Source organism: Maudiozyma barnettii (genome assembly GCF_903064755.1).
Source record: "Maudiozyma barnettii strain CLIB 1767 genome assembly, contig: KABA2_02, whole genome shotgun sequence".
NCBI classification, from domain to species: Eukaryota; Fungi; Ascomycota; class Saccharomycetes; order Saccharomycetales; family Saccharomycetaceae; genus Maudiozyma; species Maudiozyma barnettii.
The window spans coordinates 766515-789870 of NW_024545239.1; the positions used below are offsets into that span (position 1 = coordinate 766515).

The 23356-nt window shown below is 32.3% G+C and overlaps 11 protein-coding genes and 2 non-coding genes across 13 annotated transcripts; 9 read left to right on the top strand and 4 right to left on the bottom strand.

The window, feature by feature from the left end:
- Positions 1-13: 13 nt before the first annotated feature.
- Positions 14-994, bottom strand: KABA2_02S07590 (uncharacterized protein; the record flags this gene model as incomplete). The annotated part of the gene is made up of 1 exon (XM_041549029.1): positions 14-994. One exon carries the CDS (start codon positions 992-994, stop codon positions 14-16), a length of 981 nt encoding a protein of 326 aa, XP_041404963.1.
- Positions 995-2237: 1243 nt separating this feature from the next.
- RPS10A (40S ribosomal protein eS10) lies at positions 2238-3090 on the top strand (the record flags this gene model as incomplete). The annotated part of the gene is made up of 2 exons (XM_041549030.1): positions 2238-2289; positions 2813-3090. The coding sequence occupies 2 exons, from the start codon at positions 2238-2240 to the stop codon at positions 3088-3090; spliced, it is 330 nt and encodes a 109-aa protein (XP_041404964.1).
- A 343-nt stretch (positions 3091-3433) lies between these two features.
- Positions 3434-4240, top strand: KABA2_02S07634 (SWIB/MDM2 domain-containing protein; the record flags this gene model as incomplete). Its single annotated transcript, XM_041549031.1, has 1 exon — positions 3434-4240. One exon carries the CDS (start codon positions 3434-3436, stop codon positions 4238-4240), a length of 807 nt encoding a protein of 268 aa, XP_041404965.1.
- Positions 4241-4674: 434 nt separating this feature from the next.
- On the top strand, positions 4675-8598 carry KABA2_02S07656 (uncharacterized protein; the record flags this gene model as incomplete). The annotated part of the gene is made up of 1 exon (XM_041549032.1): positions 4675-8598. The coding sequence occupies one exon, from the start codon at positions 4675-4677 to the stop codon at positions 8596-8598; it is 3924 nt and encodes a 1307-aa protein (XP_041404966.1).
- A 401-nt stretch (positions 8599-8999) lies between these two features.
- Positions 9000-10232, top strand: RNH1 (RNA-DNA hybrid ribonuclease; the record flags this gene model as incomplete). The annotated part of the gene is made up of 1 exon (XM_041549033.1): positions 9000-10232. The coding sequence occupies one exon, from the start codon at positions 9000-9002 to the stop codon at positions 10230-10232; it is 1233 nt and encodes a 410-aa protein (XP_041404967.1).
- A 218-nt stretch (positions 10233-10450) lies between these two features.
- On the bottom strand, positions 10451-11083 carry TIM18 (Tim18p; the record flags this gene model as incomplete). The annotated part of the gene is made up of 1 exon (XM_041549034.1): positions 10451-11083. The coding sequence occupies one exon, from the start codon at positions 11081-11083 to the stop codon at positions 10451-10453; it is 633 nt and encodes a 210-aa protein (XP_041404968.1).
- Positions 11084-11452: 369 nt separating this feature from the next.
- On the top strand, positions 11453-12862 carry MUM3 (Mum3p; the record flags this gene model as incomplete). The annotated part of the gene is made up of 1 exon (XM_041549035.1): positions 11453-12862. The coding sequence occupies one exon, from the start codon at positions 11453-11455 to the stop codon at positions 12860-12862; it is 1410 nt and encodes a 469-aa protein (XP_041404969.1).
- Positions 12863-13271: 409 nt separating this feature from the next.
- Positions 13272-15629, top strand: BUD7 (exomer complex subunit; the record flags this gene model as incomplete). Its single annotated transcript, XM_041549036.1, has 1 exon — positions 13272-15629. One exon carries the CDS (start codon positions 13272-13274, stop codon positions 15627-15629), a length of 2358 nt encoding a protein of 785 aa, XP_041404970.1.
- A 908-nt stretch (positions 15630-16537) lies between these two features.
- RAX1 (Rax1p) lies at positions 16538-18013 on the top strand (the record flags this gene model as incomplete). Its single annotated transcript, XM_041549037.1, has 1 exon — positions 16538-18013. One exon carries the CDS (start codon positions 16538-16540, stop codon positions 18011-18013), a length of 1476 nt encoding a protein of 491 aa, XP_041404971.1.
- Positions 18014-18758: 745 nt separating this feature from the next.
- KABA2_02S07788 lies at positions 18759-18830 on the bottom strand. The gene has a single exon. It is a non-coding gene; the product is annotated as a tRNA-Asp (tRNA).
- An 18-nt stretch (positions 18831-18848) lies between these two features.
- Positions 18849-18920, bottom strand: KABA2_02S07810. Its single transcript has one exon. It is a non-coding gene; the product is annotated as a tRNA-Arg (tRNA).
- Positions 18921-21413: 2493 nt separating this feature from the next.
- Positions 21414-21491, top strand: KABA2_02S07832 (uncharacterized protein; the record flags this gene model as incomplete). The annotated part of the gene is made up of 1 exon (XM_041549038.1): positions 21414-21491. One exon carries the CDS (start codon positions 21414-21416, stop codon positions 21489-21491), a length of 78 nt encoding a protein of 25 aa, XP_041404972.1.
- Positions 21492-21621: 130 nt separating this feature from the next.
- CPA1 (carbamoyl-phosphate synthase (glutamine-hydrolyzing) CPA1) lies at positions 21622-22836 on the top strand (the record flags this gene model as incomplete). Its single annotated transcript, XM_041549039.1, has 1 exon — positions 21622-22836. One exon carries the CDS (start codon positions 21622-21624, stop codon positions 22834-22836), a length of 1215 nt encoding a protein of 404 aa, XP_041404973.1.
- Positions 22837-23356: the final 520 nt, after the last annotated feature.

The window sequence follows — 23356 nt, forward strand, 5'->3', positions numbered from 1 at the left end:
TTATATGATCGTTCTATAATGACTTTGAATCAGATGCATTTCTCATTGAAAGGAAGCAATTCCATAGGACACCCACAGAGGAACTAAAAGGTATTTGGAATGGTTTCGGTATCATTGAGAAATTTATTAATTGCGCTAATGGCCAAACTAATAAATTACAACCTAAAGTTGAAATATATAATTTTTGAATCTTAACTTTAAAGGTTTCTTTATTCCCTCTTTCCATAACGAAATTTGAATAAGTAAAAAAAAAGAATAAAAAAATTGGAGAATATAGTAACTGATCAGCTAACACTCTTTCAAATACTTGTACAACGGATGGATCTTCCGTGAAGAAGAAATTTAAAATTCTATACCATGGGACTTGGAAAAACGATATGCATTGTCCCCACAGAGAGAAAGTGATAAATCTTGTAAAGTTAAATTTTGTAATATTGGGTTCTTCAGTATTTTCATAACTTCTCATGTGAGATTCCCTTGAGGGTACTGGAGTAATTCCATAGTCATTGAATACCGAATATGAATCACTCTCATAGCCTGTATCTAGATTAGGTTCTTCTGGTAGGATTGTTGATTGAAATCTTTGTAATAGATTATTTGTTGTGGAACCAAATACTCCATGAATTGGGTCAATACGTTGGGAATAATAGCAGGTTATTGACTGTGCCAAAATATCAGAGCAACCAAAAAGGATGGTATTTAAATATCGGGACGCTCTCAATCTACTTTCTTGGTACCTCTTTTGATACTTTGCAATGTTATTAATTAGAAAAGAAAACCATATAACAAGAAGTGTATAATGTATAATCGTGAGATGGCAGAAGTTTTTTTCATAAACAAAGTATCGGATTTGTTGTATATATTTCTTAATGCTATGAATAATCCTGTTTTCTGTGCTTGAATCATCTGACAATTCCGATAATTCTATGATACTTTCATCAGATAAATCCTCCAAGCCCTGTATTTCAACATCGTTTAACAATCGAACAGACATACTCGATAGAGTTAACGCTTACTATTGGTAGTAGTTTCTTTTATAGATGATCCTTTTCGATAACCCTTTAAATGATACCAATTTCCATATAATCTGTATTATCTTTTTAAAAGGCGACTGGCGCAAGCGCATGGAAAATCATTATTTGCAAGAAATCGATTTGAACACAACCCTTTTTCTACTGAATATCGTACGGGATAAAGTAAAAAGAGAGAGGTAGCTTTTAAGCAAATTATGAAAAGCTGGACTATCTTATTTTTCGTATATGTCGAAGGATCATATCACTAACAATAATTTAGCGAAAAGATCCTTGCTTTACTTACAGGTCATTCAGAAGATCGATTAATCATGAGTTGCTTTTAGAGATAAAAATGTTTCCCCTAAGATTATATTCCGAGATCCAACAGCTGACCTGCTTCCTTGACAAATGTATCACATTGTTTGTTTTCACAGCACCATCATCGACTCCATGACTATACCTTAATTTTGTATGTTTCTTGTTCACAATGAAATGCAAATTCGAGAAAATTGAACTTTCGCAATTTCATAAAATATCCATTATATTTGACTGCTCTAACACCCGTGCATTAATGAATGGTAATATTCTCTTTTCAAATATTTTCGAAATTTTTGTTTTTTTGAATAAAAATCATTTTTGAAGAACGCGACATGCCGCTTGACTAAATAACAAGTTTTGTAAATTATCAATTAATCTAGAGTCTCCAAGTAAACCAATTTTGCGTTGTCTTCTATGTTGTGGAAACCAAATTCTCCACAGGGGAAAGAGAAGACTTGTCTGCCTAACTTTTCTTACCAAAGCCAATACTTCCCACTGAATCCTCCCTCTGGAAATACAGATTCTATGGCAAGAATCTGTTAACCTCAAACGTCTTTCAATGTCAATCGGGCACCCTCTCATACTATCAGCGATGGCTCAACATAATTCTCTATAGTGGATGGCTCCGATTCTGAATTTTTCACTGTCTGTGTATCATCCTTAGACAGTTTCTGCAATGGGCCAATATGGTTCACCACCAGCTTAGCGTATGGCTCCCATAATGTTGTAAATACTAACGTTACTGAAGGATTGTCACAGTTAGCTATTGTGGCCAACAACATACAAATGTTAAGGTTTGACCAGCTTAAGTAAAAAGCTATATATAAACATAGTAGACTTTTTTTATAGTTATTGTTTTAAATTGTAAAACAGACCAGTAGTGATAATACATATAATATAGTCAAGATGTTGATGCCAAAGGACGAAAGAAACAAGATCTTCAGATACTTATTCCAAGGTATGTTTTAATTTGAAGAAAGATTTTAGGATGAATGGGGATTAATGCGTTTTTTAAACGTTAATTTGTTGTGGATATATTTTGGATTACTTTAGAAATTAATTAAGAGAGCTGATATAGAAAAGAATGCTGTATGTTATAAGAAATTGCACGTACAGGAAATATATCTTAATGGTTACCAAATAATATTTTAAACATTGATATATTCAGAATCTGATGAAGAAAATACATATATCAGAAACCTGAATAAAAGAAAGTGATGCACGTTTCTAAAGACTTAGGAATTTCATTATATTATAGCAGAAGAGAAAGAATAAATAGAAGTGGAAAAAACTTCAGGATAACAATAGCATATGAAATAATACTCAAGTAACAGAAATGTCCATAATTTCATATTAATAGATCTCTGCATCCAATATCCGTCATAATCTTTATTTTTAGTGTTTTTGATCATAATTGAATAATTTACTAACAAAATAGAGTTGAATTATTATAAAAATTTAACATTTACTTATTTAAACAGAAGGTGTTTGTGTCGCCAAGAAGGACTTCAACCAACCAAAGCATGAAGAAATTGACACCAGAAACCTATACGTCATCAAGGCTCTACAATCCTTGACCTCCAAGGGTTATGTCAAGACTCAATTCTCATGGCAATACTATTACTACACCTTGACTGAAGAAGGTGTAGAATACTTAAGAGACTACTTGCACTTGCCAGAACATATTGTTCCAGGTACTTACATCCAAGACAGATCTCAAAACACCAGACAAAACGCTAGACCAAACAGAAGATACTAAGCGATCTTTAATGTTGGTTTCATTTTAATATGTAGGTCATCTGTATTTTTTATATATTTAAATGATTATTTAGGATAACATATAAATTTTTAAGTCTATCACATCAAATTGTTCCCATTAATGAACCTACAGACTACGGTAGTTCTAAATCTCAGTTCCTGTTATTTTTGATGAAATAATTTTGGAAGAAGGCCGATTCTTATTTAAATTTTAATGCCGAAATGTAAACAAACAAACAATTAGTCCAGTAAACAGAGTTTAGCTTGTCTTTTAAGAAAGTGTTATAAGCTTATTGTAATTCATTTCAAAATGTGTAGAACACAACAAATTTACAAGATATATCATGACCAGAAGAAAGGGTGAAAAGTTATGTCATTTCGATAATTTAGTACCGTACATGGGGGCTATTTTGCCTCAAGTGATAGCTATGGAAGATAACATAAATAGGATCAAAATGATGCTTACCGATGCGTTTCTAGTTAATCTCGAGAATTATCGAAAAGAAAATTTGAATGAATTTATTAGAAATCAAATGGATGAGTTTAAAGGTCAGGCCATACAACAAGTGCCTCGTGAGGATGTCGATAAAGAGAGACGACTTCTACTTAGTAGATTTAAAAGATGGGATAAGAAATTGAAAAAGGAAGATACTAGTAATGTAAAAGGGAAGATTCAAAAATCTTCTGGGCCTAAAAAACGAAGAAATATTCCCGAAAATCATATGAGTAAAGCGATTGTTAAACTTAGTAGGCCGTTACAGAATTTATTAGGAATAAGCAATTCTACAAGAACAGAGGTCGTGAAATTAATATGGGTGTATATACGAGAGAACAACTTGCAGAATCCTGAAGACAAGCGGGAGGTCATATGTGACGATCCTATGAAAGTTATATTTGGAGAGAAAGTCACCATATTTTCCATGAACAAATTACTGTTGCCACATATAATAAAATTCAGTGATTCAGAACAAAATGATATAACGTCTCATGCTGAATCTTTGGATACTGTAAATTCTACTTTGGACTCGTCAGACGATGATGTAGATTTGGATGATGAAAACAAGAGAGAAAGTTATTCCTCCGATAGTGAGAGTAGTGGCCGTGAATATTTTAGTTCTGAAGAACCAAAATCAAATGATCTTAACTCTTGATGGAATTACAATTTTTTTCTTTATGATATTGACATTATATCCATCAGGTAAACTGGTCTGTCCTGTACTTTTAAAGTTGGAACGATGTTATACAGAGCACAATTCCTATCTGTCAACGTATTGAAAATTACTGTTTATGTGGTGAAATCAAAAATGATGCAAACTAGAGCATTATTTGAAGTATTACGTAATGTAAATATAAGTAATAGCTACTTTGTCTATGAACTAAATATGTTATTCAATTTTCGACTTATAAGATTATATCTCAATCGTTTAGAATGTTCCAAATATAGATTAACGCCAAGAGCCTTCAAGCCGCTCTTTTGTTTACATACAAAAATCTACATATTAAGTTAGAAGTTTGACACACATTCATCAGAAAACTACTTCTAGTAGTAAGATAGACGAGCAAATCATATGAGAAATTATAAAGGATGAAAAGGATAACATCTACGACATCCACATCGTTATCTCATAATAATAATCCTGATATTCCATCTGTTAAGGATTCATATTCTCCAGCGGTTAGCCCTCATGATCTATATTCCTATTCATTAAAGCTATTAATTTTGGAATATATTAATGAGCCAAGGTTTCAGAGCTCCAAATCTATTAATATTGATCAGAGACAGTCCTCACGTGAACGGTATGGTGATCTAAACAATGGGAGAATAACAAGATTAGGCTCTGGAGGAAATAACATAATAAAAGAAGAAAAGAATGACGATACCGCTTTGGCATTGTTAAAAGGTAAACTTGAATTATATTTGAATAAGGTTACTATCAACCAAGTCGGTATAACAAACCAAGACTATAGAAGAAGTTTAATGAAGTACTACAATGATTATTATTTGAACCCAACCCTTCGAAAAACTACTGATGAGATAATAAGGCCTGAGGATATGATAGTATATTTTTCTAAGACAGCCAGTAACCAACTTACAAAATTTCAGACAGGAAATTTCCAGTATGAACTCTATAATCAAATTTCTAAATTTATTTTTTTATTGATTGAACTTGCAAACGCCTCACAAGCTTCATCCAGTTTTATAAAAAGATTAGAGGATTATGAAAGGTCCTTGAAAAGTCCAGGTCCATCGATACAGGCTAAAAGAGCCTGTATATATCAGGAATCAAATATAGGATCATTAGAAGATCAAGCGAATATATCTGGAACACTGAAAAATATTCCAACATTCAGATTAGAGCAAGTTACCCATTCATCATATTTTGCTGAAATATTTGATGTTGACCCTTTGACACTTCAACAAGATATTATTAAGATATCTAAATATGTAAATAATGATCAATATTGTAGAGAGTTGAGACAATTGAGTAATTCTGTTAAAAATGATAAGGGACCCCTGGTCAACATCGATTTTTCAAGTAATGATGATTACGAATTATGGAAATCATATATATTGAATGAGATGAATATTTTGTTCAAAAAATATGAGACCCGTTCAGTGCAAGCAGGTCAGAGTTCAGAAACTTTCGAAATACTCCCAAAAAATCCGAGGGATATGTTTACAGCTCTAATGGTGAAGGTGTTTGCAAAAGATTGTAATAACCAATCCACATCTTTAAAGTTAACTCAAGACGCATTATTCTTTCTTTCAAAATATTCAAAATATTGGATGGTTGATTATTATTCAACTTTGGCATCCTTAATTTATACATCAATGACTTTGACAGTATTGGGAAACGAGCAAATTAATGTACCTCTTGCTGAGAATCTTTTCAGTATGATTGATCTCAAAATATTAACTAAAGATGTTTATAAAAACACATCGATATGGAACGACGGAGATCAGAAACAGTGGATAATTAATATGTTATTTATTGAGGAGCAATGTATGAATTCATTAGATAATCTTCTTTCAGGATTATTTACAAAAACGAAACCTAAATTTTCCCCTATTTTGTCATTTTACTATACCTATATTGAGACAGACCCAGCAATTGTGATGTTTAAAAAGTATACAGATTATACCAATAAAAATGCTATTAGACGACTAAAGAAAACTATTTTCAAATGCGCAGAGATATATTATATATCATTATTAGATACTCTCCCTAAGGATAAGTTCCTTGAACTCCACCATATACAGGAGGTAGGGGAAAGTCTTCTCCAAAGTATCAAAGATATACAAAAACGATATACGAAACCGCTGCTCGATAAAATTAATATTGCATTTATATCGGCGGAAATGCTAATAACGGCATATGCCACTGATTTCCCATCAATGATAAAGAGAGCCGAGAGATATTATAAAATAAATAATAATGAATCAATTGCTCCTGTCAATGCGCTAGAATTATATAGTTTACTAAAAGAACTAAGAGATATTTATATCCAGGTACAAACAAAACGTCAATTTCCGTTTGATTTAGAAAACATGTTCTATAAATACATGCGTAAGATTATTAGAGAGATTATAAAAAATATTAAAGGTGTCATAATTACCTCTTTAAAAAATGAACGCTGGGAGAGAATCAACAACGAAACACCTTTTAGTCATTCAGTGCTTGATATATTTAAAATGGTGAACGAATCTATAGAGCTTATAATAAACTTAGGCTGGGGAAATTTCTATCAATTGGCAACAGCTTTTACATTGATTTTGAAGGCACTTTCTGATGATATTAAGATTTATTCACAAAGTACTTTAAAATTGATCCAAAAAGATTTACGTCAATCAAGTTTTGATGCCTTGAAAAACACCATTGAGGATCATAACTTAGAAGAACGTGTCATGGGGTCAGATGTAAAAGATAAAAAAAGATGGACATTCCATGAAATGAAGAAAGCATTGATGTCACAGCCCGAAAAAAGGGTTATACCACCTACATTTGAATACAGGGAAGGGACCTGTGTAATGCTAAATGACCTCGAAACAATGATAAAAATGGTAAATGAACTAGATGAGAAACTTGAGCCTGAATGTATTTCGCAAGAAATTGAGAATGGTAACTCATCAAATGACTTAAATGATAAGAATATTACCGATTTAGATGTACCTTTACATCAAGTATATTCTATTCGAGTGGTAGAAGCTAAAGATATAAGAGGCTATGGTAAAGATGGGATGTCAAATGTCTCTGTCTCCTTACGATGTAGCACAAAGCAGAGAGAATCTGGTATGACAAGAGTTATTCCAAAAACTACTAATCCCATCTGGGATGAGGAATTTGAAATTCAATTACCTTTCAACAGTTCGTCAAATCTTACTTTCAATGTCTGGCATCACTCTTCAAGTAAATTAAAAGCTTTCACTGGGGATGATATATGTGGTAGAGCAAATTTGACATTGGATCCAAAACATTTTACAGATGATGGCTTCCCAAACAGCCGTACATTGGACTTAGACACTCAAGGGCAATTGTACATCCAAATCTCGTTAGAGACAGAGAAATATGACGCATTATTCTCTTTTGGAAGGTCATATAGGCTCTTATCAAGAAGTAGAGATAGGGCAGTTGAGTTACTTGTCGATAAATTTTCGTCATATGTCTCCTATTCGATATCAAGACAGACTTTACAAAGTATCTGCGATAATACACAAAGTCTACGTCCCACTGATGATAGTATTTATGATGCAATAGTTCCCTTATTTGACTACCTGAATTCAAATTTAACAATACTGGCAACACAGCTAACAGATGAATTATTGATTATGGTTATGTTGAAAGCATGGTTTAGTATCTTAAAGACCGCGGACAATCTTCTTCTGCCGCAATTATCTATTGCGAAGAACAAATTAGCCTTGACAAAAAATTCTCTATGGAAGCATGATAGTACTGCACTTCCTGGTTATGGTAGACCATTGACCATTAAAGAAGTAGAAATAGTTTTCAATTGGTTGGATGCCCTGTGTATTGATTTCTTTTACAACAATGGTGAAGGGCCTCCATTACAAGATTTGAAAAATAAAGATTACCAAAAGTTACTGCTAATTCCAGCATTTTATGATAAAAGTTCTGCAGAATTGAAAAAAGAAATTCAAAGATTAACACCGTCATATTATAAATTTATTGAGAAAAAGTACCGTGATAACAACCCTAACATTGTAATTAGTAGAAAACTCACCTCTGTTGAAAGACGTAAAACAATTATGAAAACCAGTTTCCGGAAGACTAAAGAACAATTGGACAGAGAAGCGTCAGATGATTGTATTAATACATTAGAACGTGATTCAGAACTTTTAGATATTATACTTAGGATTTTAATCTCTAAGAATGAGACAGACTTTGTATATCAGCATTTACACGAGAGAAAATTGAAAAGGAAAATGATAGCTATTACATCAATTGCAGACAAAGTTTCAAAAGGTCATAGAGTTAAATATAAAAAATGAATACCTCGCCATAGTTATGAAGTGTATATGTGTATATTATAAAGGTGTTTGTGTCACATAATATTTTGCAAGAATAAATATCTATATGCTTCAATTTTTTAATATATTAAACGATCTTTTATAGACATGATAGAATACTATTTTAGGACTAACTTATCATCGCGTGGCGATACCACGCGAAAAATATAAACAAATGTAACGATATTGATGAGCATGCTTCCCATAACTATCTATCAATGAGGCCTATTTAGTCAAACATACAAAATATTTATTTCAGTCCTCGTGCATCAAGTTCATTCCAAACCATGTATTCGTATTGTGTATATTCTGGGTATTCGTTGGCATGTAGCAGTATATAAAAAGTATTTAAAATTAACACATTTTATCTCGTTATCAAGTTTATGCGTGAAAACCTTATCAGGAATATCACATTGACGTTAGGTGAAATAAGAACAAGCATGGCCAAGAAATACTATTACGCTGTCCAGAATGGACGTAACGAAGGTGTCTACAGCTCATGGAACGACTGTAAGTCGCAGATTGATGGTTACGCCGGCGCAGTTTATAAGAAATTCACATCTTATGGTGAAGCTCAGGCCTTCTCGAAATCCAATTCTGGTTACTCAAGCAGTTCATCTACCAACAATGTTATCAGTGGTACAACATTAAGCAGTACTAATAGTAGGTCTTCCAATAACAATGGTTATGGTAGTTCATACCTAAGCTCTTACTCTCGGCCTAGTAATTCTGGTACTCAAACTAGTGCTGGCTCCAGTAGACAATCAAAACCGTCGCCTAGTTCTTATGTGTCACTATCATACAATGGTGGTGGCAGCTATGGTGGTGTCCATAAGAAAAGTGTTTCTTCTTATTCTTTCACCACTCCCAGTTCCAAAAACTATTATGCTGTAAAGAGCAACAACCCTGAAATTCAAAGCAAAATTTTCAAGAATTGGAAAGACTGTAGATCATATGCTTATAGAAAAAAGGGTTTGTCATACATGAAGTTTGATTCTGAGGGAGGTGCTAATAGCTATATCAGTGGTGTATCTAATGATGTGACTGATTATGGCCACATTAACGAAACCCAAGAGAGTTTTACTCAGAAATATAGCATATCTACCAAAACTCAGAAATATTCCAAATTAGCAAATGTATATTGCGATGGATCATCCTTATCTAATGGGACAGATAATGCTAGAGCTGGTTATGGTGTTTATTTTGAAGGTGAGCCTCAAAACAATATTTCAGAAAGGTTAAAGGGAGGTCAGCAGACAAATAATAGAGGTGAAATTCAGGCTGTATCTAGTGCCCTTGAAACTATTTGGGGAAATTTAACTTCAACTGAAGATAAGAATATCTATAAGATTAAAACTGATTCTGAGTATGTGGTTAAACTTTTGAATGATAGATATTACACATATTCCGATAAGAAGATTAACTCTTTACCTAACAATGATCTAATTAAGCCTTTAATTCAAAATTATGTAAAGGTTAAGAAATATTATGAGATTAATAATGATCACTTCGATGAAGGTAATAAATTTCAAGTGGAATGGGTCAAAGGTCATGCTGGACATGAAGGTAATGAAATTGCTGATGAATTAGCTAGGCAAGGTGCCGCCAAAGAATGACTAAATATTATATCTATATTTCTAAAATGCATAATTTTCCTGTAAAAAATGATATGTTTAATACCTTTGATTATATATATATAAGGATATATAATAATAGAGATGAAGGATTCACGCATTTATTAAACATTATTTCATTATGTACAAAATGTATCTAAATAACGACCCAACAGAAAAATCGATGCTATGATTAAATGAACTTTGTCCCAATTGAAATATTATGAAGTGCTGAAAACAAACACGTTTCTATCATCGAAGTTCCAAAGTTTATTAATTAGATCCACAATACCGTTATTTTCAGTTTCAAGTTCATAAAGACCGTAAAATGCAAGACATGATGAAGAATATAGTGTCCAAAGAGATATAGTACTCCATCTAGGGTATTTTTCCTTGGGTAAATATTGATATATCAATGAGGAAAATCCGTAATGGGCATACAATAGAAATACACTCCCCAATGTAGCATCTAACATTGGATGGAATGGTATTCCAGCGTATGATGTGAAAAATGGTGTTAAAGTCAGCGGTATTAAAGTATACTTCATAATTCTTTGGTAGTCCTCTTGAAATTTCCCATTAAGACCTGGATCTTTGGGTGTTTCAAAATAACCAGGCCTGATTATCTTTTTCGGAATCTCTTTCTTAGATACTATCTTTGTTTCCGCTGTTACAGTGGCTCCAAGACCTTTAATGGAGTCATTCTTATTTATGAGCTTATCATCTTTCTTGATTGTTTGAGTACTCTGAAATCTAGTGTAGTTTGATATGAGGTTGACTGCTTTGCCTCTGTTAATGCTTGTTTGTAGAAATGACCTGCTAACATGCAAACCCAAATGCATTCTCGACAACATTGTTATATTATTCTGATAGCAGTTACTTGTATTATCACAAATAGTTGTAGATTTCTGCTTCTGTTCTATAAGTTAACCTCAAGGTTAGTTCTCTTTTATGGGTTATATTCATTGTTCTTCTTGAGCATTTCAGTCCAATTGAATCATCTAGCCTTACCGGTAGACAAGAAGAGAGCGAAAAGAACGAAGAAAGAAAAAAAGAGAGAGGAATGCCGAATTTTGGATTCACAGATGACACACTTCTTCGAAGTAAATTATGGTAAAGGATTAAAGGTTCAATAACACAAACAGATAATTAGATAAAAGTTTGAATAATTGAAAGGAAAGCATCTTATAAGGACTATATAGATACATCTGTAAGTGTTTGATATGGGCATTCTTTCTTTTTTTCAAACACATATAATAGGCCATAATGTCCAAGTAAGTAAATGGTCTCCTTACATATGGTTTAATTTTGCAAGGTCAATATGTAAGGTCGTTTTATTCGTATATTTTTATTATGTGACATATTTCTTACACATATTATTGGTTAAAAAAATTAATTCTAAACTTTTTTTGAAATACAGAAGAATGTACATAAACTTTTGGAAATCGATACCAATATGTGGTATATATAAGATCAAACTACTTGATGACTCAGTTCAATTTCTCATGGAATTTATAATACCAAGGCTTCAAAATTTATTGATTGTCTGGGAACTGTTTTTCAATGTAACGGTAACAAATCAATTATTTGGAAATAATGAAACAGTACCTATATTATTTTCAGAAAATTCTGAAGAATTTAGGACTATTGAAAACAATATTTTAGTTACTACATTAATAATTTCAAATCATAGGGCGGTTACTGATTATATTTTAATTTATCATATCATATATGACCAACTAAGATCAAAAAAGGAAACTTTCTCAATGATAACGATTTTGAAACAATTATGGTTTGAAAACGATATATCAGTATGTAACGATTTATTACAAGTTCGGTTTATTGGATGGGGTAACATATTTAAATTGATAAAAGTAGAAGTATTGAAGGATATTATAATGAAAGATGAGAATTTTAAGATAGCCAGTAAAGATGTTTTAAACTTTCTAAAAAGAAATGGTAATAATGTTCTAATAATATTTCCAGAAGTAAATATTCTTACCACTGAACTTGGAATGATGCAACGTAAAATTAATGAAAAATACTCTCCCTTTGTTTCAAATTTTTATAATGTGCTTTATCCAAGATTTAATACATTTGTAAATACTATTGGGGCTTTTAAGGAATTTTACCCAAAAAAGGAGTCTAAAAGTTATACCAAAAAGTCGATATTCCATAGAGGCAAATTATTTAAAGCAACAGATTCATTAAATAAAAAGGTAACTACCAAACTCAACACTGGTGTTTCTAGTGACAACTGGGTGGTTAATGGTGGTTGCCAATACAGTGAGCTGCCTAAAGATACTGTCATGTTAAATCAGTACATGTACGATTTTACTATAATTTATTACAGAATGAAATATACAGATTGTGGGCATGACCATGATAATGGTAATTTACAAGTACACGACGGAATTCAATTAGAGCAAGTCGCACCTTCATTAGTAGAGTTGATGTACAACAACATTTCCACCGTGGCCGATCCAATTATTATCATGGTAGACATTCGCAAGCACGAACTTCCATATCTCATGGACTTGAAACCCAAAAAACTTGAAAAATGGTTAGAGTTGCAATGGCTCAATAAAGAACAGCTTATTAAGACAAATGATTGTAAAGTGGTGTTGAAATAAAACAAACTAGAATAATATCATAAATCTTTCGTTAATATATTATTATTATTACTATTATTATGTATGCCTGGGGATCGTACTTCATGATTTTCAATAATAAGTGGGAAAAAAAAAGGAGAGATGTAAAGAGGGCGAAGATGGCAGAAAATTAAACAACGCCTTGTAATTTGGATAAACAGTTCAAGCTTCAATTAAAGATATTTTTCATTGATATACTATCAACATATTTGTTTATATATATATTTTTAATTGAGATTTCTATTTTTTCACAAATTGTTAAACATTAATATAAAATTAATCTTAAAGATTGTAAGATCCTAATAAAACCGCTATTTCTCGGAAATTGGTTGAGTGTTTCCAAAAAGAAAGGAATCATTATATTCACTTATTTTCAGATTATCAAATAGGAATGTTGACGCAAAGATCTATTCCTGAAGTTAAGGAAGAACAGTCAGGATACGCCATAAATGAACGTAAAACTAAGCTTTCTCAATTCTTAGATTTAGGTCCTCCTGATCTTATCACATTAGTCAAATATATTGCCTCAAGCAATAGCTCTACTCATGCCAATTTGTCTGAAAAGCTTGGAGATTCCGCTTCGATTGCCAATGTAGATCCTGCAACTATACTGGCAGAATTACATTCTCATGATAAATTGAAAGGTGAAATTGGTACTTATTTTTATTCGTTAGGGACAGATACTTCTGACCCTACATCAATCACAATTTTTTTAAAGAAAATTGCCGATTTGATTACTGAACAACCTCAAGTATGGTTTGGTAAAGCAAAACCGTTCCAAGTTGCAAGAGTATCTATGTCAACCTGGAATACCTTTAGAAAATGTGATATGAATATTATTGTCCATATGCCAGGGACGGTACAGATGTTTATCCTGGATGCTAATGATGATCAAATACATATTGAACCAAGTTCAGAAGAGAGTAAAATCATTTGGGCTGAAACTTTTGTTAGTGGTGTCGTTAGATCTATGATGTTGATGAAGGATAATTATGAAGATGGTGAAGTTCAAAACTTGGTGGAGACATTGATTGTCGACCCATTAACCTCGGGAGAACTTGAAGCAGTAGCAGAAGCTTTTATTGAATTATTCCCTATGGTATATGAAAAGGGTGAATTTTTAGGTTCTCCTTGTGATGTTATTAATACATCAAGAACAAACAACTATCTGGCGGAAACATTGATTGAAATTGTAAATTTAACTCATTCAGTTGATCAGTGTCGTGAAATGTTAGAAAAATTGATGGAGACTTACCCCGAAGCGGTTATTCTATTGACTCGTATTCTATTCGGCAATGATATGGAAATTGATGCGATCGAATTGATTTGTGATCAGTTAGAGAAAATTGAAGAATATGAAAATATGGATTATAATAATAATGATAATAATAATAACGAGGATAGTCATCCTTCTGTACCATTACAATTGGATTATAAATCGGAGTTACTTTGTGTCCAAGCGGAGTTTTTGATAAATGTGAAGCATGATTATGTTTTGGCACAACATGTGGCTCAAAGTGCTGTCAGTTGTACTCCAAGTGAATTTAAACCATGGTTTTTGTTAACACGAGCTTATATTAGATTAAATGATGTTGAAAATGCCTTGTATACATTAAATGCTTGTCCAATGGCGATATCAAAGGAGAAGTATTCCTTAAAAAGAGTTGTCCCCTTTCCAACTAAAACATCATTACACTTGCCGCTTCCAGTAGATGCAGTATTAGATGGTGTCACATCATTAAATCCTCAAGATCTACAAAGAGAACATAAGACTGCTGATCCTGCTTTGGTTAATCTTGCCTCTGCAAATCTAAAGTCTACTTACATACTTTGTTATAAATTATTAACTGAAATTGTAGCAATTACTGGTTGGGATGATTTATTAAAATTTAGAGCACAAATATTTATTATGGAGAATGATTATCAGAGAATTGCCACCGAAGAAGCAGCTTATTCTTCAACAAATGCAAATACAGCAGCATCCTTGAATAACGTTCCTGTTGAAACAAATGAGGGTTCTACCTCTCATGAAGCAGAGAATGTTGACAATCCAAATGCTTCACACAATGGCTCTAGTAATGGAACTACTAGTAATATACAAAATAATGTCTCTAATAATATGAGTAGTAGTCATACTGTCGTATCCAATGCTTCTTCGATAATACGTTCAAAGCGTCTTTGTGAAAGATGGTTAGATAATTTAATCATGTTGTTGTATGAAGACTTCAAAGTATACACTGTATGGCAAGCAGAGCATATGCAACATGAAGCTCAAAATTCTGAATACAGAAAACTCACATTTGAATGGGAATTATTTGGATTATGTGCACGTAGATTAGGACATTATCCAGAGGCCGCCAAAGCGTTCCAAATGGCACTATCCCAAAGATTTTCTGCACAATCTGCTAGAAAATTACTAGAATATTGCATTAAAGAACGTCAACGTACTAGACAGATAGTTAACGTACCTAATTCTACGATGACCTCGAACCAAATCATGGCGCGTGTCAATGAGTTAGATATGACTATTATTGACTTGTGTGTGAAAATATGTTGTTGGAATCATCGTTGGTATATCGAATTTTCTACGCAACTGTTAATGGCTATAAGCTTGGTGGTACAAGATATAGGGTTAGTCAAGGTTTCTAATGAGATTGCAGCTCGATACCCAAACTCTGTATTCGAACTAGTTAGGGACAATATGTTGATATTCTTAGAAAAATATACAAATGATTACTTTGATAAATAACAAAATTTCCTATCGTATGCATTCCAGTATTTAATTGTCAAAAAGTTAGCCAGGTTCATAAAAAAACATATCTTAACGAAGAATCAAAAAAATACTCTTTGTAAAAATCACACGTTTCTTAGATCTTTGACACTAAAATTCTATAAACACAGACGATGTCTAAGGAATATATATTCCTTTCATTGTTGTATTGTTACCTGGTGTCAAAAAAAACACCACCACTTTTATAATCCTGTATAAAACTACATTATAATTTATTAATATATGCCAACATACATGAATATTAGCATGCAGTATACGTTCAAGAGATCGTATCAAACTGTTCATCGCTTACTCCTACCCGTGGTGTAACTTCTCCGTGTGTCCATTACATACACCATCGTAAAGTAAACTAGAACAATCATCACCCAAAGTATATTTTATTTTTAATCTCTTAGAGGGAGAGACCAGCAATTTTAATTTCATTTTAATTTTTGCCTCGCATTTCACTCATTGTAAATAAATAAAGCGGCTTGCTTAGAGAGAAACTCCCGTACTAATGAAAATTGGCGTTTAGGTTCACCAAAAATAAAGCTCGAAATGTTCGAAATGTAAATAAAAGAATCGTCGGAGGGCCTGTTTGCCAACTGGTAACAGACCAAGTCACTTCCAATTCAATGGTGAGACCACATGTGATATCCAATATATATCATATTGCTTCTGAATTGGTACCACCGTTAGGCTTGCATAAAGAAGAAGTGATATATATATATATATATATGGAACCGGGATTCTGATAGAGCATACCCAGACCATCAATTTCTGAGTTCTCCAAGAAACAACATTAAATATAACCATTCTAAAGAAACTGAAGGAAAAAAGACATTACAGATTAGAAGGTTTTAAAAAAATAAGTATTATAACACAAAATGGATGCGGATTTTGAAAGAGTTCAGAATGAGCGACTCCCCACTTTATATGAAGTACTCATACAAAAAACTGTTGCACCAGTAGATTTATGGTCCTTCTATACATATCTTTCACAATTCCCATTCGCGATAAACTACCTAGATTTCTGGGTTGATTTGATGGCACATATACGGCTTTGCAAAGATTACGTTAAACTCGTAAGAGAATCAGCCATGATTGAACGACGAACTAATGGTACACAAAATGAAAAGATAGAACAGCCCGGAAATGGTGAACATATTATAGATGATAACTCCAACAATAGTAATAGTGAAGATGATGATAATAGATCGGTGACGACATCGGTCTTGTTAAATGCGTTATTAGAAGATGGTAGAATCGATTTGGAAAATCAACAAGATATGAATAATTTCATTCAGGGTGATATTAATAATAATAATAATAACACAAGCAATGCTTATTCGCCAAAAATTGCGGATCTTATAGAAGGTTGGAAAAGACATTCTGATGGAGATAATGAAGCACTCAATATTGATAACCCTAACCTTGCTATTTTAATGGATGAAGTGCTTAAGAAACATCCAGATGGATTACCACTTCCACATATTACAGTAAATGAGTTGCAATCAAATGTTGAACATATCTGTAACACATATTTATTATCCCCTACTGAGAGTCAGCGTTATCTAAGTAATATACCCGATGATATAAGACTTCACATTCTTAGAGAAGTAATGGAAAATAAAAAATTTACACCTGAAATTTTCGATCAATTAAAGATGCTAACATACCAATTCTTAGAAGTAGACTGTTTTCCCAAATTTTTAAGCAGAGTAGCTTTACACAATATACACGATGAAGTGTCCGATTGGAGGTTTCATCAAAATAATGATGAAACACAAGTTACAGAACAGAAAAGAACAATACAACGGACAAATAAAAATAATAACATTAATTCCTTGAGTTATCAAGGATCCAGATCTCCATTTTCTAACTACACATCCTTAAGTAGGACCATATTTGGTATGATTTGGTTGGGCATTGGGTTTTGGATAGGCTATGTCCTAATCTTTCTAAAATATAGTAGAGCAATCAGGGTCACTACAGTGGTACCCTTTACTATTGGATGTTACATGATCATATGTGGTATGTATGAGGTCGATATCATTTATTCATGGTTCGGGCTCACTCAACGGTTGATGTTTAAAGACAATGATTTCGATAATTTTAATGTCAAGAAAGGCGATGACGTTACCAAGGAAGATCTTGATTTAGAACAAGGAAGAAAGCATAATTTTAAAAATATTCCCTTCATTTTTGCATTATTAGGTGGGAGAAGTAGATTACTAAGAGTAGAACATCCATTTATAAAAGCTCTTCTTTTTAAAAGAGGACTGTGGTGTTGTATGCTGGTCTTTATCTCAACAGCATGTTTTACAATCATATTCAGTTGTGTTCCAGGGTACAGACTATAGTTACTTATATACAATTAAGGTGTCGGATTCTCTTTATTTCTCTAGTTTAATGTATAGGACAATAAAAAAAATTGTTATCATTCAATATGGAATATGTATAAACTTGTAGCCACTCATAGAAATAAGGCAGTAAGTTGGAATTTACCTGAAAAATAAATAATTATATTTACAACTGCAACATATTTTAAATGTCACGTAGGAATAATCAATAATCTATTGTGTTGTATTTTCCTTTTTAAGATAGAAGAAACATCGATTGTGAGCACTGGAGGCTAACAAAAGCTATATTAGATTGTGAAAAGTAGTCACGAACGAAGAAAAGTATTGTATTAACATTGTTTGATATTTGTGTCACCACAATTAGTGACGATACCCAATATATTTAGTATTCAAAATAAGAAATTGATCTTCATGATATATCTTTCTATATTGATACAGTTTAGAAAGTAGGAAAAAGAGTAAGCGATTGTTAAAATAGAAACTAATAATAATTGAGTTTCCCATCCGAATATACAAGACAGTTTAAGTAATATAAACAAAAAAAACTATCTCTCGTAACACTACGCTTAGTATCATATTGTAATATATTATTCTTTATTCAATTCATATCTTTTATTTATTTTAAATTGCCAATAACTGGCCACATCTTATATGAAGTATATGTTAAAAAATATAAAGAACTTTTGTGTCATGAAATAAATACAATTTCCGTACAAATAATATGTCATGGCAACAAAAAAATAAACTCCGCGACGGGGAATTGAACCCCGATCTGGCACGCGACAAGCGCCCATTCTGACCATTAAACTATCACGGAAATTGAGAAGAAAGATAGCACTCACACTGGGGGTCGAACCCAGAATCTTCTGATTAGAAGTCAGACGCGTTGCCATTACGCCATGCGAGCTATGTTTCTTGTATATTTTTATAATCCTATTTCAATGTAGCTTTTTTCAAAATTCATGATTTGTATGAGGAGATTAACCTTGCGGCACTATATTGTTAATGAGCTGAAGCAGACATAGTATGGTTAGACTTTTATTCGTTCATTATTTAAGGTGTTAGGTATAGAGGTGAAGGCGTAGCTTAAGTTTTAACGTTAGGTAAGCAAAATATATTTGTTATATTTCTCTTATATTTGTAAGTGATTTTTTATATTTGTCAGAAATTAAGAGTAATATGCACAACTCTTAATTAAAATAGGTAAAGAAAAACTTTGATAAAAATCAACCATTGATAAGGATCAAACAATGATAAGGATCAGACAAAACAAAAATGAAAGGTGTGATTGAGGAAAGAAAAACCTTTAAAGAAAATGATATAAAAAAGAAGCTCTTAATATAATATAAATAAAATATTAAATGTTCTTTAATATGTAACTTATATATATTATATATTATAAAGAGACCGATCAATTATCATATTATAAAATGTCCGAATTAAATAAATTAAAGCTTGCAGAGACTACTAGAGGCGAACCCTTTATCTTAATTTCTGACAAATATAAAAACCCACTTACAAATATAAGAAGAATATAACAAATATATTTTGCTTTCTTAATATTAAAACTCAAGCTACGCCTTCACCTCTATACCTAACACCTTAAATAATGAACGACTATCAGTCTTGACAGAAATTATGTGGGATCAATATATCTCGAATGTGTTATGAAGCGCGTTATAGTATGAAACAAATATTACGTAATGATTAGGTAATAGGAGAAACCGATTGTCGAGAAAAATAAATAATATATAAAGACAGAGAATTCTGAACTTACATTCTGAGTTAGATTCTATTCGTTCTGTAAATTATATACAATATAAATAAATCACTGACAAATATAAGAGAAATATAACAATTGTATTTTGCTTACCTAACATTAAAACTTAAGCTATGCCATCAACCTCTCTACCTGCCACTATATAATATGAACGAATATAAGTCTAACCTCAGTATGTCCAATTCAGCTCAAGTCTAACATTAGTATGCCTGCTTCAGCTCAATTATGTTGGAACGACAGATTTCAAATATCCTGATAAGAACTAAACATTAATGAAAGTAATATTAGGTAATAAGAGATATAGCGTGTCAAGAAAACAAATATAAGAAAAGAATAGCAAGTATGTTTTGCTTTCTTAACATTATATCTCAAGCTGCACCTGCACCTCTCCATCAAGAATTAACTCTAGCATATCTGCTTCAGCTTATTATTAGCATCGCAAAGGACTTTAAAGTCCGGCGTCTCTATATTTCACATAGCAACCAACTTACCATAATAAATCATTGCTTATGTTATGTTAACATCACCGGTGACGTCTCTCGAGAAAAGCCAACCAGTAATGGAATGAAGGGGAAGGGAGAGAGAGAGAATCGGAGTAGAAAGCTCACCCCTTTTACGCTAAGCTATCACTCCGGCAATTATACCTTCTTCCTACAGGGAGATTTGTTAGTGCCCTGCCTTTGTTTTTTCGCTACGTTTCCCCTTTCACGTAACAAAAAGCAATGCCGAGACGGCCACAGATTGAAAAAATGAGAAGGGCATCGCCCGTGCATCACACACAACTGTTCTCTTTCTCACTCCTTGCCCACTATCTCACATCACAATATACGAGCAGACAGAGTGAGTCACGCATAGAAAACCCAGCTATCAAAAAGATAAAATTTATGCATATCTGTGTTACGTCAGAAATACCCGCACCCAAATTAAGAATATGTATATTAATGAGAGCAATTATTCTTTTATTAGTTAGCCGTAGTAGCAGTAGGCGTATGTAACAATAAATATCCTCAAGACATGAAAAGTAAATTAAAAATTGTTCATTTCATGGAAAAATTTGTGGGCTTCTGCAGCAAGCTCTTAGTGCGGTCGCAATTCGAACTGAAAAAATTTTTCTTTTTCAATCGTTACAATTAATTATGACCAGTTCCAATTTCAGTTCCAATTCCAATTAACTAACAGAAACTCTCTGTATGTCACGGTAATATCCGAATTAGTGAGAAATAAAAGGCCGTATATACCGTGGTATCTTAGTGTAATGATATCGTCATAAATTCATTATTGGTAGTTTGAAATTTCAAACAGACTGCATCATCATGATGCTCGTTGTTTGTTTTTTGCTCGATACTACCAAGTAATAAATTATATATATAGAGAAGAGTCAACTAGAAGGTTGGTTTTTGTTTTTCTAAATTTTTCAGTTAGTTTATTCCTATTGTTTCTACTTCTTTTCTTTTCTTTTTTGAATTCCATATAAAGAATATATATATATATTTATATTTTACTCATCCTCCCATTTTAAAACTTTTAATTTAAAACTTACTTCTTATTGGAAAAGAAAGAAAAAAGATTATTATTAACCTTTTTTATTTTATTTTTCAATTTAATTTCATATTCTGTTGTATGTTTAAGTTATCACAATCTGAATACACCTGTCAAGACTACATATCTGATCACATCTGGAAGACCAGCTCGTACTGAAACACTCTCTTTTTTTTTTGCTTTGAAATTTTAACAAATCTCACCCATATATTCAAAATAAAAGAAAATCATTTTTACAAAAAACAAACTATCTCCATTAATCAAAAAAAATTAACAAATACATAAAGCAATGTCCAAAGCTATTTTCAACATTCAGAATGGTCCAACTTTCGAAGGTATCTCCTTCGGTGCAGAAAAATCCATTGCTGGTGAAGCAGTCTTCACTACTTCCTTAGTCGGTTATCCAGAATCCATGACGGATCCTTCCTATCGTGGCCAGATATTAGTCTTCACACAACCTTTGATCGGTAATTACGGTGTCCCTGACGGTTCTGCTCGTGACGAATTCAACCTATTGAAATACTTCGAAAGTCCTCACGCTCATGTCGTTGGTATTGTTGTCGCTGAATACGCCTATAAATACTCTCATTGGAACGCTATTGAATCTTTGGCTCAATGGTGTCAAAGAGAAGGTGTCGCTGCCATCACTGGTGTTGATACTCGTGCTGTCGTTCAATATTTAAGAGAAGAAGGTTCCTCTTTAGGAAGAATCACTATTGGTGATGACACTCCTTGTGAATATTTCGATCCAATGGCTACTCATTTGGTCGAACAAGTCACTACAAAGAAACCTTTCCATGTTGCATCTACTTTGAAAAACCCTGTAGCAAACATCGCACTGATTGATTGCGGTGTCAAAGAAAACATTATTAGATGTTTAGTTGTTAGAGGCGCTAACGTCACTGTATTCCCATGTGATTTCAAGATTCAAGAAGTCGCTGATCAATTCGATGGTATCTTTTTATCCAATGGTCCTGGTGACCCAGCAATGAATGTCAAGACTATTAATAATTTGAAAGAATTATTGAACAATCCAAATTTCGATAAGATTCCAATCTTTGGTATTTGTCTAGGTCATCAATTGTTGGCTTTAGCTAGTGGTGCTAAAACTACTAAATTGAAATATGGTAATAGAGCTCATAATATCCCTGTAATGGATTTAATTACTGGTCAATGTCATATCACCTCTCAAAATCATGGTTACGCAGTAGATGTCGATACTTTGCCAAAGGATCAATGGAAACCTTACTTCATTAACTTGAATGATAAGTCTAATGAAGGTATGATCCATTTGACTAAACCTATCTTCTCTACGCAATTCCATCCTGAAGCTAAAGGTGGTCCATTAGATACCGATATTATGTTTGACAAGTTCTTTCATAACATTGAAGTATTCAAGACTCATAAGAATGAATTGAAAGTAGAACAACCACATAAATCTACTAACTTGAAGCAATTGGGCTTGAACATCGATGTTCTTGCCAAAGAAAGAGTTCTATTGTAAGAAAAGGAATAAACCTTTTAAAAATATCATAATTCATCTCATATCTCATCAAATCAAACCTTTACCTCTATAATACGTAAATAATTAATTATGCTCTACTTATATTATATCATATTGTTTAGTCTGAGTAATTAAAAAATCATATATTTAATCAAATAATTCGTTTCAAATATTCCAAATTTCAATTTTTTTTGTTTTCGTTATGTATTTATTTTATTTCGTTGTTCTTCTACTCTGGTATATTTCAAATATTTAAATATTTTTTATTGTTCAGTAACAGTATATCTTGTTTTACTCTCCTTATCTAAGTTATGGACTGTTTTGTTATTCAGTTAAAGGTAAAAAAAAAGGTCTGAAATTTCAAATTGGAAAAATCACGAAAAGTCAAAAAAAAATAAAAAATAAAAAATAAAAATCGAAAACAAATAGTGAATAAATCAAGAATAATATTAAAAAATAAAATAAATAAACAAATTAAAAAAGTCTATTTTTCTTTGAAAATTTCTTTATATGGACATTA